The sequence below is a fragment of the Giraffa tippelskirchi genome, chromosome 2, assembly GCF_054371585.1.
Source record: "Giraffa tippelskirchi isolate mGirTip1 chromosome 2, T2T-mGirTip1v1.2.pri, whole genome shotgun sequence".
NCBI lineage: Eukaryota > Metazoa > Chordata > Mammalia > Artiodactyla > Giraffidae > Giraffa > Giraffa tippelskirchi.
The window spans coordinates 104,961,964-104,976,852 of NC_137276.1; the positions used below are offsets into that span (position 1 = coordinate 104,961,964).

At 46.1% G+C, this 14,889-nt stretch overlaps 1 protein-coding gene across 1 annotated transcript in view; it reads right to left on the bottom strand.

Moving 5' to 3' along the window:
- Positions 1-202: 202 nt before the first annotated feature.
- The window catches only part of DSCAM (DS cell adhesion molecule), a 568,075-nt gene continuing 553,388 nt past the window's right edge, over positions 203-14,889 (bottom strand). Inside the window, exon 33 of the mRNA XM_081574158.1 lies at positions 203-1,192. Within this exon, the coding sequence (XP_081430284.1) occupies positions 840-1,192 (353 nt within the window). The 3' untranslated portion in view covers positions 203-839. The remainder of the gene's footprint in view (positions 1,193-14,889) is intronic.

Genomic DNA, 14,889 nt, shown 5'->3' on the forward strand with positions numbered 1-14,889 from the left:
TACCTGGCCAGCCCCTCATGAATACGCAGACTCACTGCATCGTCTGTGTTCTTCCCCACTGTTCTGCAGAGATCAGAGTCTTGGCATTCTCTCTAGTTTATTAAATTGGGTTCTGGGTCCAGCCCTAGTCTTTGTAAACTCAAGCCTCCCTAGAAAGGAGGATCCAGCGATCAGTAGGAGACAAGAGAAGCAGACATCGAAATAAAGGCAGACCACCTTTCTTTTTTTATTTCACTTAGACAAAATGCAAAGAGTGTCTCATTAAATTAAAAAATAAACCAAAAAGAAAACCAAAACAAATTGATTCCCCCCACCCCTTTACTGACGGTACTCATTCTAAGTAACAACAGAAGGAGGTCGAATTAGGGACCCAGTTTCTAATGGAAAGAAAGATGTGCAAACATGACTAACATTTCCCCGGCCCCCAAATCAAGGTTCCTTTTAAATTCACAAAGAGGGTTAATTTTTTTTCCTGTTTTTTTTTTTTTTTTTTTGAATCTTGTGTGATAGAACTTCCGGTCAGAAGGTTGAATGAGTCCCCATGCACTTTGTAGAAAATCAGTAAAAATGCAATAGCCCGTGAAGATCATAAAACTGGACTTCTTTCCCAAAAAATCAGATGCCCAGACAGATGGATCTCACACTCAGACGGAAAAAAAGCAGGAGAGTCTTTGCACTGTCTGTGGTTTTTTTCCAGCATTTTCTCTCTCTCTCTTTTTTTTTTTAATATATTTTGGCAATTTTCTTTCATTATAAATATTGGAATTCTGTAAAAAAAAGGTAGCTTTGATTGACTTTGTTAAACCATATTTACAACCGCTGTCCAGTCATGCCATTGGTTATACCAGGGTGTAGGATTTGGCGTAGGGATTGTTGCCTTTCAAATGGCCCCGTGAGTCCAGCAGCGATTCCTGGGAGCTGCTCATCTTGGCTGCCTGTCCCAGCTCTGCCCCCTCGCGCTGAGGTAATGTGGCCACAGCCCCCTGCTGCCACTGCTGTCCCTCCCTCGTGGAGGCTGTGGAGGAGGCCGCCTCCATGGGGATGGGCTCAAGGACTGGGGGGCGTTTCAGGGTCCGACTTTTCTGGGGCTCCAAGCACGCCTGCCCTAAGCTCGGGTCCCTGCTTGTGCCTGGACCACTTCGGTTCAACAAGAAGTCCATTCGAAGGTATGGAGGCAAGTGGATGAGGTCACCTGGAAGGAAATGCAGAGGATTAGGTGGGCTCTTCAACTTGGTCTATAGATGCCTGGTGACCCTGTGCATATGTGATGGGCCACTCAGGGTTTAGAGGTGACTGTCACCACGCCCTTCGGGTGCCTTTCCCAAGACCCTTGGTCAGAATTCCTACAAAGGCATCATCCTCACCACCACCCCACACCCCATTAGACACAAGGAGAGCTGACTTTTGTACAGCTTGTTAACTTAAGCTGTAAAAGTCATTCTTACACCAGAGAAACAGAGATCTCAAGATACTTTGAAAGAAAAACTTAGGCTAAAGGAGCAGTGCATGCTGGGTATAAACAGTACCCTGGATACAGTGGGCAGTGCTCAGGAGAGTGTGGGGCTTGAGGAGGGAGGCAGGGCTGCTGAGCAAAGAATGATGGCGTCTCAGCACCTCCATGGAATTATGTGACCTTGGCCGTCATTTAGCTACTGGTTTCTATGATTGCTTTTGGTGGAAATCCCAGAGCACATGGCCTGCTTACCAGGCTTTGCCTGCCTGCTAAAATCCTTGTCTTTCTGTTTCAGTCAGTGCCATGTAGAGAGAGGAGAACAGCTTAGCCTGAGTATCAGGGATTCTACTTCCTTCTCAGGACCACTCACTTTGGCTTCTATGGTGCCAGAGAAACAGCCCTCTTCAATAGAACCTGCTACAGGAAGAATCCAACTGCAGAATCCAACTTCTCCTCCCTCCCTAGACACTGAGGTCATCTTCTGGGCTGCTCCCAGCACTGCCTGACACCACAGGTTCCCTTGATGACTAATCCTGTCGATTTGGGGTTTCCCAGTGAGAGGTTTGCTCAGGGCTTCCCCATTGCCTGGCTGCAGCTGAGACTCTCCCTGCCCACTTCCTCATTCCCCTTCTCCTCTCACAGGTATCACAGCTGCATCTTAGTCTGTGGACTCTCTTTGCCTGCTTCTGCTGTAACTGAGCAGGATCCTATGAGGCCTTCCTGCAACAGATGCTGGCCATGTCCTCTGCCTGCCCCTTATTTGTAGAAAAGCCTTCCACGGCCTTGCCCAAATTCCAAAGGATAAATTTAGTCAGAGAAATAAAATGCAGAAACAAAGAACAACAGTCAAGCAAGACAAAATAATAACAGTTTAACCATCAATCAAAGTAAAGGACTTTTACTTCTTCCTCAAGGGCTATAGATAATATTTTCAGCTGTATCCTTTGAGCTGTTTTGCAGATATTGAAACCCCCATCAGGTAGAAGAGGTTAATTGTACACTGACCACAAGCACATAAATCCCTGACCAGTTAGAAGGTTGATGATGTTGACTTTCTGTGACCTCACCACCGACCACAGAAGAATGTCCATAAGCTGATTATGCATCCCAAACCCTCTCCTCAGCGTGTAGATCCTTCCTCTTTTTTCTGTATAATCTCTGAGCAAAACCTGGGGTTTGGGGATTTGATTCTTTGGGACATGAATCTACCTTCTCCACAGGTTTGCAAGCTTCCTCAATAAAGCTATCTTTTCTTTAGCCAACACCTGTCCCTTAGCGTTGGATTCTTGAGAAGTGGGAAGCTGAACCTGAGCTTGGTAACATTGCTTCTTCTTTATCTCTTTATTCTTTGCAAGAATGCCTCCTGAAATCCCTTGCATATCTAATCTGCCTTGGCATCTGCTTCTTGGAAAATCTGAACTGGCATAGCTACCATCATCATCAACTGCAGCAACTGTTCTTTGAAAGTTGAACTGTGCCTCTAATTGTCACATTCCATGGTTTCTTCTTAGCACCTCTTATCACTTCTTCCTTCTATAGAACCTACAACATCTCATCCAGTTGATTTTTCTGTTCTCAGAACTCTCAGCTTCCATGTCAGTGTGCTCTCCCAAAGTTCTTCTTGCACCTCTGACTGACACTCTTTTCCTGGACCCTGTCTCCCATCCATCCTCAAGTACAGAGTTTCTCCAGTGGCCTGAGCTCAGTCCTCTCTTTGGGGCTCAGCCCTCATCTAATCTCATTATGAGTAGCTCTCACATCCATCTTTTCCATTTTGCTCTCTCTCTTGAGCCCTAGACTTGAATTTTAGATGCTTTGTTAGACATTTCCACATGACTGTCCGTTATGAATTTTAAATGCCACAGTCTATAAATCCAGTTTATGAAGGCCAGCCCCTAAACCCAGACTCATTTCCAAAGGCCACTTTCTCTGTTGTGCCCAATCATTTTAAATGTCATCCTCATCTTACCAGAAATTGATGCTTGAAACCTCAGATATTGACACCCCCTTCTCCAAGTTAATTCTTCTTGAAATTAATTCTACTTCTATCCGTTGACTCATTTTTGGCCCCATCTTCATGACCCTGGTTCAAGTCTTTAATACATCTTGTAGGTTTCCTAAATGCATGAGCACAGTTTCAGCCCAGTCACTAGACATGCTTTGCAAACTACATCCTCTAGGTTTGAGCTGGACTGAAGCCTGGATCTGATCTGCTGGCAGTTTAGGAACAGTGTTCATTGTGTAGCCTAGTGCTTCCAATTGTTCTCACTTTGAGAAGCCAACAGACAAGGGATATTTGTGCAACACACTGGGATGAGTGCAGTGGGCTTTCCCTGGCCACACTAGGGGCGAGAGGCTCACCTATAACTCCTTCATGGCATATCTGGTGAGCAACTCTGGTTAGGAAATGGCCTGGGGCGTGCAGTCCTGGAGCCAAGAGACCAGGTGGGAGAATGTGCAGGCGAGGGAGCCACGATGGTGGGCTGAGCACCAAAGGGAAATGAGAGTGAATGAAATCGTGACATGCGGAGGAGGCTCAAGGAGAGAGTTCTGGAAATGACCACAGGCGGGACAGGTGAAAAAGGAGGAAGAGTCAGGGATGACTCCCTTCCAGGTGTCAAGATCAGGAAACCTGGGCAGACAGCAGGACCATTCATTCATTGCAAAAAAACTGTCTAGGATAAAAATCACATTTTGGTGGGAAAAGATCATGGGTTTTGTTTCAGACTTGCTGAGTTTGATGTGGCTGGGGACACCGCAAGGGAGATCTTAGTAACATATCTAAGGCATAAGTCATTCCTTAACTTTCTGAATCTAAAATAATCGGCAATTCTTGTTTCTTTTGCTTCAAAATATTCCCAGCTTTCCATGCCTTCCTCAGCCAACCCCTTGGCAGGATTTTGGAGCCTCCTGTGTCCGGCAGGGCTGCCATGAGCTTGTGGTGGTGCTGACAAAGAAGTGAAGCTGTGTGCAATTAGACAGTGACTCAAACCCCAGAGGAGCCTGGCGGGCTAAAGTCCGTGGAGTTGCAAAGAGTCAAACAAGACTGAGCACACATTCACAGCACCCCCCCACACACCCACACATGTAAATCCCAGAATCTTTGAAATTGAGGTTTATTCACTGAAAGAGAATAGCCATTTAAACAGAAGGGAGAGACTGCTCAATGGTTAGGAGAACTAGAAACAAAAGCAAGACAGGCTGAAAAATTACTGGAAAATTCATTTTGCACAGTATAAATGAGCATAAGGATTTTCAAAATGCTTTGGCTTTTCTTAAGATTTTTTTCCCCCAGGATAGGAGAAATGATGACCTTACTTCTGGGAAATTTACCTAGTTGATTTCTGAGTCCTTCCATTACACTGTCATGTTATTTGGTATTTTTGAAGCAAGAATCCACTTAGCATTTCCCTATTGGTTTTTTCAGGATCTCATGAAGTGACAGTGAGTAATTATATATGATCTTATTAATATTTTTAGCCTGTATTCCACTAAAACAGCCCCAGCGACACCTTGGTTTTGGCTCACTGAAGTCAAGGTACTTTTAATTCAGTGCTAGCTTCATACAGTGAACTGGATCAAAGGGAAGCCCAATAATAAATTCTTGACAATAAATTGTCCATGACACTCTTAGAGAAAGAAATGATGTAATTTGGAATTCTTGTGAAATGGGTTTTGGTGACTTGATATATCTAGACTTTGACTTAGAAAAAATAGTGGCATGAATTTTACTGTTATAGACCCTAATGTTGAAGGTATATCTAGCTGTGTATCAGCTTTAGTCCTGAAAAATAAAACTACTTAATTAAGAAAAAAATAAAACTGTATATCCCTAGTGCCTTTTTTGATGGTGGTATTGAAAATTCTCTGTCTTCTTTTATGGTTGTGGGTGTATTAGTCAACCTTTTCTATTGTGGGCTAATTATTTGTAAACAAATATCACGAAAGCATTAACAGAGCTGTGGTTAAAAACATAAACTGGAACAATTCCTTTGTAGCATGAAGAATATTTTTTTTTTGCATGTGAATCAACATATCCTAATGAACCAATTTTGAAATTTTAATATACCCAATTTCCTGAAAGTGATCATCTGGACACTTAATAAAGTGGACATCTTTATTCCAAGAGTCCAATAAACACTGGATTTAACTGGCTCTTTTATTTATTTACATAACTAATATTATTTTAAAAACATTTTGTTCAAAAGCTGAGAAACTGTGGAAGGCATTTACCACCACGTTTCTTTTAAAATGTAGGTCAAGAGTGCCTTATGCTGTTTCTGTGACCCAACTGAATCTTGAGTGCTTGGCATATTTGCAGTGCGTTGTCACAGATTCAGGAATGGGTCTCCATCTCAGCAACTCCCCACTGAATGAACAGGGCTTATTAAATTCCTAAAAAGTATTAGCATCTTAGTCCCAGCCGGACTGTGGGATGCTCAGGAGCTTGATTATGTGGAACAAATGTGTCTGAAATCAAAAGACAAAGCCCTTGATACCTGCCCCCTGCCTGCAGAGGTTCCTGCTTTAGATGGAGTGAACAAGGTAGCTGGAAAAGAATGGTGAGAAGTGGAAATCCTTCATAATGAAAACAGCTCAGCACCACGTCTTTATGTACAAGGGCTACTGTGTTGGCTTCTTGCAGGCCTGCCAAGCATCTCTGAATAGTCCATATCTCTGAAAGATCCAGTTTTTCAGGCAAAAGCTTGATTAAGTTGTATGATGCTCTCATTAGCTCCTTTCAACAGTGTGTGTTTTCTGATTAGCACGTAAAGTAGCTCTTTCAACTGTGTGAATTCTGCAAATGAGCTCTCTCAATAATTCATGCACTGATGCTGAAGAAAGCACCAGAGTGATCGTGGGGAGTGCTGTTTATTAAAGATGCTTTATGGCCATTTAAGTCTCACCCCTTGTGCCAGCCCCAGTTGTTTGTTGTTTACTCATTAGGCCATGTCCGACTCTTTTGTGACCCCCTGGACTGTAACTTGCCAAGCTCCTCTGACCATGGGATTTCCCAGGCAAGAATACTGGAGTGGGTTGCCATTCTCTTCTCCAGGGTCTAGTCCCAGCACTCATTAGGAAACTGGATTCTCTAATCGTCCATCCATCTCTTAGGTTCTGCAGATGTCTATAGATGCATGGACAACCAAGCACTTGGAGAGAAGCGGAATGTGAAACAATCCTGACAATCTAGACACACACACAGCTGCTTTCCTTAATCCCCGGCTCTCCATCCACCTGTTTCATGTGGGAGGAACTAAATGACGTTTCTAATGGTGGTGATTAAGGGTGACAGTCTGGATAACATTGTGCTCAGTTGCTCAGTCGTGTCCAATTCTTTGTGAGGGACTGTAGCCCGCCAGGCTCCTCTGTCTGTGGGATTCTCCAGGCAAGAATACTGGAGTGGGTTGACATTTCCTTCTCCCGGGGATCTTCCCCACCCAGAGACTGAGCCTGCATCTCTTATGTATCCTGCATTGGTACCACTAGAGCTACCAACCACCCAGGGATCGAATCCCGGTCTCCTGCATTGCAGGCAGATTCTTTACTGTTAGAGCCACCTGGAAAGCCCCTGGATGACACTGTCTGCATTTAATCTGATAGACTTAAGTCTGGGCTCAGTTTTCTTATTCATAAAACAGGAATAAGAGCTGAATCCACCATAGAGTGCTGGAAGGAGGATTTAATGAGATAATACAGGTGAAAGTTTTATTGTCAGATGTCTCTCTTCCCAGAGAGTCTGAGGTTACAGGGCTGGAAATCAGCCAGGTGAATGAATCAGGAACTCTTCTTTTACCTTAGTTTCTGTCTTTTATGGGTTGATTAGTGTCCCCCCAAAGACAGGTCCATATGCCAACTCTCAGCGTCCAGGAATGTGACCCGATTTGAAGAAAGGATCTTGTTGCAATTCAGTAAATGATCTTGAGATGAGATCACCTGAATTTAAGGTGGGTCCTAAATCCACAACATATCTGTGCATACGTGCTCAGTTGCTTCAGCAATGGCTCCCTGGACTGTAGTCCACAGGCTCCTCTGTCCATGGGATTTCCCAGGCAAGAATACTGGAGTGGGTTGCCATGCCTTCCTCCAGGGGATCTTCCTGACTCAGGGATCAAGCCTGCGTCTCTTAGGTCTCCTGCATTGGCAGGTGGGTTCTTTACCACTAGCGCCTCCTGGGTAGCCCTAATCCAAAAACATGTGTCCTTATAAAAAAAAGAAAGTAGAGGAGAATCTGAGGCACAAAAAGGGGAGAAGGCAGAGGTTGGACTGATGAGACCACGAGCCGAGGAACACTTGGAGCTCCAAAAGCCAGGAGAGACAAGGAACAGATTATTCCCTGAAATTCCTGAGGGAGTACAACCCCACTGACACCTTGGTCTTGGCCTTCTGGCCTCCAGAACTGTGAGAGTACATGTCTGTCCTTCTGAGCCACCCAGCCTGCAGTGACTTGTTACAGAGGTCACAGGTCCCAAACACAGAGGGTCTTCCCAGCTGGGATGGGCTGGGGGCCTCACAGGATGCCTCCCTGAACATTTTTGCAATGTGGGACAGGCTCTGCCCCTTCCACCAAAGACAGGAGGGTTCAATCTCTGGGTGGGCTTTCTCTTTACTGGTCAGCAACAGCAGCCAATATGCTTGTGGTTTCCACTGACCCCAAGGTGTGCCTTCGGTGGGCTGTCCTGCCATCCATCCTCTTTCTCTGCTGAGGCCAAGCTAGAGTCACTTGTCCCTGGTCCCCTGCTCCCTGGGGAAGCAGAGTCTGCCCAGTGGGCACCCAAAGACCCCTGCTGCCCAGCCTGGGTGGGGGGAGATTCCAGGAAACCAGGACCGTGGGATTCACATGCACTTCTTTGGTTATAACTTCCCCTTTAGGCTCTCCTTCGGCTGCTTCTCAATTTTCTCACTCCCTCTTTCTTGCTTGGTTTCCATTGGTTCCCAGGTGGAGAATCCCATGGACACAGGAGCCTAAAAGTGGGCTACAGACCATAGGGTTGCAGAGAGTGGGACAAGACTAAAGTGACTTAGAACGCATGTGTTGAAAGTTTCATCTAGAAAATAAAAGGCATGGGGGTGGGGAATAGAGCACAGTGAGTGCAGGTGGGAGGGGGTCAGGAGGTAGCTGAGTGCAGAGCAGGAGCCAGGCTGACCAGCTTCCAGGGGAGAGAGTGTGTGTGTGTGTGTGTGTGTGTGTGTCTGTGTGCATGCATGTGTGTCCGTATGTGCATGTGTGTATCTCTGTGTGTGTGTGTGCATATGCATGTGTGACAAGAGAACAGAGATGCGAGGGTATCAGAGCCGAGGCTGCATACTGAAAGGCGACGTTGCGGGTGTAGGAGAAAAGGGCAGGGTCCGGCAGGAGCCCCGTGAAGGCTGGAGGGAAGGACCCGGGGACCCCAGAGCTCCCTTCCTGCCCACCTTCCTTCCTCCTTCCCTCCCTGCCTGCTCACCTGTCTGCCTGCAATTCCATCTCTTCTAGCACCTTCCCAATCACCTGAACTGTGTGAGCTACTCCCCAAAACCCAGTGGGAATCCAAAGATGGCCCTGGGGTCCGAGTCCTGGCTTCACCCTGAGGGCTGTCTCCACCCACTGGCTTTCACGGGTTCTAATTGTACGGCTGTGCTCCTTGGATGGTCACGCCCCTGTGCCCTGCTCCTTAGGTGGATGATGGCCCTGTGTCAGAGTCGTGGAGGGAGACAGAGTGGGGAAGGAGGTGAGATGAGTGGGAAGAAAGACCAAGCTGCCTGGCCAGCCTGGTCAATCTCAGCCTGGTGCTGAGACGGATGGGGCAGGGCGGGGGTGAGGTGGGAATGAGGAAGGCAGGGTGGGGGGAGAGACAGAGAGAAGCAGAAAGACGGGGAGAGAGAGACAGAGAGATGGGGGCAGAGAGACAGAGAGAGGGAGAGAGGCAGGGAGGAGGGGCTCAGAGGAATACAGCCAGAAGGAAGCAGATGGACGTCATGGAGACATAGGACCCAGAGAGATGACTGTGAGAGATACAGACCTACATACAGAGAAAGGTCAAGGTCACTGAGTCACAGGACAGTGGCAAAGGGGTCTGGGTTATAACTGCAGCTGTGAGCCGGCCCTTGACCCTCAACAGTCCACCTGCCTGGGGGCCTCTGCACTACCTGGGCATTGAGCCACACCCTTCACCCCTGCCCTCTCTGCCGCTGGAGCCCAGGCGCTGTGCTGACTCACACCCTGAAGGATGAGAGGTGATTTAGCCATTATTTCCAAGTTATGCCTTATTATTTGACATAATGGGCCACTTCTCATCCTCTCATCACTGCCCTCTGGGGAATGTCGGTGCCACTAACATACTCAAAAGTTCAGACTAAATAAGTTGGCATCCATTTCTCTCTCAGTGGTTAACTCCGCTCACTGGTGCCCGGACAACTCCTGGCCATGGGCTGCCAGCCAGCACAGACTCCCCTGGTGATCCCAACATCCATCAGCAAATGTGAGCTCAGAGAGTGTCATCCTCAACCCCTGGGGCCTTCAGCCCTGATTGGCGCCACTGTGCGAAAATGGCTGTGTTAAACATACCTCTTTTGAGCTGAAAACCAGGACACCCCCCTACCCCCCAGCCGCCTATCAGGAAAGCAAAACCTCCGGAACCTTCTCTATCTGTTCAGACTCACATGTGACATTTGAACACACTTTAGCTTTGGAAGAAAATGGCAAAATTGTTCCCAGCACAGAACGAGAATGGATCAACTCAGGAACTCTGTAATGGACTTACACTCTGTGAAGCAGGCTGGCCACTTGCCACACACACCCTGGGAAAAGAAAGTCTACAGTCGAGAACAGTGGTTCTCAGCTGAGGGTCATTTTGCCCTCCAGGGCACACACAGCAATGCCTGAAGCTTTTTGGGGGTGTCATGGTTGGTAGGGCAGATGCTACTGGCCTCTAGACCAAGGCCAGGGATGCTCAGCATCCTGTCATGGCCAGGCTGGTCCTGGCCACAAAGCTTCACCCAACCCCGGATGTTAATGGCACTGCTGTTGAGAAGCCCTAGCTTAGATGGTCCAAGCTCTGAATTCCAAGTGGTCCTTATTTCACTTCAGCTTTAATTTGTGCTCAGTTGCTCAGTTGTGTCTGACTCTGTGAACCCCATGGACTGTAGTTCACCAGCTCCTCTGTCTATGGAATTTTCCAGGTAAGAATACTGGACTGGGTTGCCATTTCCTCTTCCAGGGGATCTTCCCAAAGCAGGACCAAACCCGCCTCTCCTGCAGTGTCTGCATTGGCAGGTGGATTCTTTACCACTGTGCCACCTGGGAAGCCCTAATTTTACTTTTAAAGCATTGGATTCAATCAGAATAAGGAATTGTACTCCTCTGTCCCTCCTACTCCACAAGGAATTATAGCCTCAGTTTGTCATGGAGAAAAATAAGGAATGTGCCTGATGGATCAGCAGTCAGAAGGTCTGTGTCCGACTTGCCCTGAGGAGGTGGGAGCTCAGAGCCGTGGGCAGGTATGCGTGAGAGCAGGCTGAAATCCTGCCTTGAAATACTGCGTCTGCTCTAGAAGTTCTGTGACCCCTGTGAGCTTTAACTCTTACCTGTACAAAGAAAGGGCTTCCCAGGTGACGATAGTGGTAAAGAACCCACCTGCCAATGCAGGAGACACAAGGGATGCAGGTTCAATCGCTGGGTTGGGAAGGTCCCCTGGAGGAGAGCATGGCAACCCACTCCCGTCTTCTTACCTGGAGAATCCCAACAACAGAGGAGCCTGGTGGGCTACAGTCCAGTGGGTTGCAAAGAGTCAGACACTGACTGAAGCGACTTAGCATACATGCATACAAAGGAAATGCGTCTGATCGTTTCTAATGAAAACCTTGAATCTTAAGAGTCTTTCTTATGCTCTGAACTCTCTCATCTGTGAAAATTGGCCAAGCACTTTTAAACTAAAAGTTTAGGGATAAAAAAGGGACAAATTAATGCGTTTGGGGGAGCCTGGAACTCCAAGGCACGTTCCAATAGCTTTCTTCTCCCTGCTGGACAATTCTTTATTCGTCAGCAAGTGTGAGAACATGTGCACGCTTTCACAAAAAATTCGTGCAGAATGACAGTGAAGCAAGATCCCTGTGGGCTCCAGGCTCCTCTGGGGACACATAAAAAGGAACTTTCATCAAGCTGTAACAAGGTTTGATGTCTGTGCTTGGATGGAGCTGGAGACTGATGCAAAAATAAGAAGCCAAGGATGCTTACCTCAACTTCTGGCAATTTCACTTAAAAACCACGCAGACTTGCAAGGACACTACAGCATCAAAGAGCTCCTTACAAAGGGGAGCGTGTAGACTGCCCACACCCAAGCCCGACCAGATCTAACGCTTTTCCAGTTTAATATTGATGTTGCAGTGGTAATGAAAACTCGTAAACAAACCCCTCCTGGTAAATGAATCTTCACTCCCAAACGGCAACCAGGAACAACTCTAAATAAGTAATGTGAGCTGGATACTAGAAGTCCCGCTCGCGGATTCTGTTACCATTCTTGGCTTGTACCTGGGAGGCTTCATGCATTTTTAAGGGCTCATCATTATTGTGATCCTCCTACTTGCTGGTGAACTTTTCAAAACTACGCTGAGGTATGAAGTGGAGCTTTCAGTTTGTCCATGCTCATGATTCTTCTGAAATAGAGTAGTTCTGGATAAAAAGCAGGATTAGAAAATCTGCTTAGAGGATAGGCGAGCTGGGAACTCACTGTCGGGTCATTCAGAGGCCCTAGTGGGGAAGGGTCCATGAGTGTCAAAGGCAGCTCCAGTTCCCACGTGACACCCTCAGGGACGCCCTCCCCCACACTGGGGTGTATCCCTGCTCTGAAAGCAGGACCAGTTGTGGAGTGGATGCCAGAAAATACAGGCTGGAGGAAAGAAGGGAGGCAGGGAGGTTGGGTGGGAAAGAGCAAGGCTACTTCTAGAAGGATGAAGGCCAGGGACCTAAAGTTGTGTGTGTGTGTGTGTGTGCATGTGTGTGTATGCACATGCAGGTACATGGCTACATGTGTACACAATGACAGCTGGGAACAAGGCCAGCCTTTGCAGGGGATATGACCTGAGCAGAGGCTAGCTGGTCCTTCAGGTGGGAACCCTGCCTCTCACTCCAGGCTCTTCTCTTCCGTTAAACACACACACACACACTCAGGAAAGCATGAGGTATGGGATGAACGGACCCTAAAACTAAAATCCCCAAACTGCTTCACATAACTGGTTGCTCTGAGGGCCAGCAAGTTGGAGGCGGGCAATGGCTATTTCCAATCAGAAAACTTCCACTGCATTCATCACGGTGGAGGAGCGGGGTCAGGGAGCCAGTCAGGGAGGTGCAGACATTCAAGGCTGGAGCCCTGGTGTCCACCTGTGGAGATCAGAAGGGGTATGGGGGCCCTGCCCTTGCTGCTGGCGGGGCCAGGCTGTATTAGGTTTCAAGTTTGAAACTTTAAATTGATTTAAGTAGCTTCCTGCAGTGGCATCTCTTGACTGCACAGGATAATCATCATGAATAAAGAAGCAGCAGGAATCCAAGAACCTCAGAAACTGGTTCCATGTGCTACCTGAAACCAAAAATCGGTACGGTAACCGAAGTATGAGAGCCACCTTGACAGAAAAGACACCGTTAAACTTTCCAGCTGCTTCTCAGAGAAATAGAGAGTTTGTTGGCTTTATTTTTAAAGTGTAAATGTGTGTTAGTCACTCAGTCATGTCCGACTCTTTGCGACCCCATGGGCTGTAGCCCACCAGGCTCTTCTGTCCATGGAATTTTCCAGGCAACAATACTGGAGTGGGCAGCCATGCCCTCCTCCAGGGAATCTTCCTGACCCAGGGACTGAACCCAGGTCTCCTGCATTGCGGACAGATTCTTTACCATCTGAGCCACCAGCGAAGCCCCAAAGATGGAAATAGCCATGCCTTATTGGAGAAAATGAAAGTTACAAGACTTGCATTTGATTTGAAATACACAAGTCCTAAAAAGGCAGCAAATTCAAAATTCAGATGTGTTAAAAATCTAAAACTAGATTTTGATACCTGCCTTGGTAGTAGCTGTCCACATTTCCTCGGGAACTACCCCCATTGGTAGAAGAGAGTTTGTTTTGACTTAAGAGCAAGAGTAGAAAATAAATCACTTTGTTTAAAGTTAGGCTGGAAGATGGAGTAGACTTAAATGTACTCTTTTATTTTACTAATAATTTCTAACAGTTGTAATATTTGAACCAATTGGTCAATCTTTTCATCATCACAGTCATCATATATTAATTCATTCAATAACATTTACTAAGCACCTACTATATGTCAGACAGTGATAGGAGTGTATATTCAATGCATTAAGTCAGTTGAAAGTATTTCTTGAACACTCTTTATGCTGTCAGATATCTGATAGGCACTGGGGGGAAAATAAAGATAACTAAGATAACTAAGACATGTTTCCCATTTTCCTGCAGCCACAATCTGGCCAAATTCATTTAACTTAATCTTGATTTGCAAAGAACTTAAAAGCTTGGGATTATAAATGGAGAAAAAGAAAAGTTCATCAAAAAAGAAGAACTGATGGCAAGGAAACAGATATATAGAGACTTGGATGACTGATAAGCATTCAGAAACATGAGGTAACACAGGTAGAGACTTTGGTTTGAACGACCTGCTCAAGGAACTGCTAATTTTGACAGTCTCCAGTCAGCAGGATACTACATTGTAACTTTGGGTTTTGTGCCCAGTGTTTAATTTAGTTCCATTATAAAGGAGATACAGGAAGGCTTCCAGAGGATGACATATTTTTCTAAAAGCATATCAAATGTTCAATAATAATTTTGGCATCTAGAGGGGACAACACAGTTTGTGGACATTAGAATTCAGGTGGATTTAAAAGCTTATTCATACTTAAAGTTATAAAATCATTTTAGTCTAAATAGTATATTAAGGGACTTTCCTGGTGGTCCAGTGGTTAAGAATCCACCTTGTAATGCAGGGAACATGGGTTTGATTCCTGGTCAGGGAACGAAGATCCCATGAACCGTGGAGCAACTAAGCCTGAGTGCTGTAACAACTGAGCCTGAATGCCACAACTAGAGAGTCCATGAGCCTCAACAAAAGATCTCGCCTGATGCAAGGAAGATCCCACTTGCCACAACTGAGACCTAACACAGCCAAATAAATAAATGATTGATTAATTAATTTTAAAAATGAGATTAAAAAACAATACATAAATAGTGTATATATTAAGACAATAGTACCTTCTCTAGCTGTGATTTTTCAATTGTTCTGATGGATCCAGGCAACAATCTCATGAAAACAGTTCAAACATTTTTTAATATGAGTCAAAAAACACTGAACAACAAGTCATCAACAAGATACAAACCTTTAACTATTTCAAGACCTGCACACATACTTACTGCTCCTCCAGGGGATTGCTGTATGCAAGGGGAAGTGTGGTGTGTGTC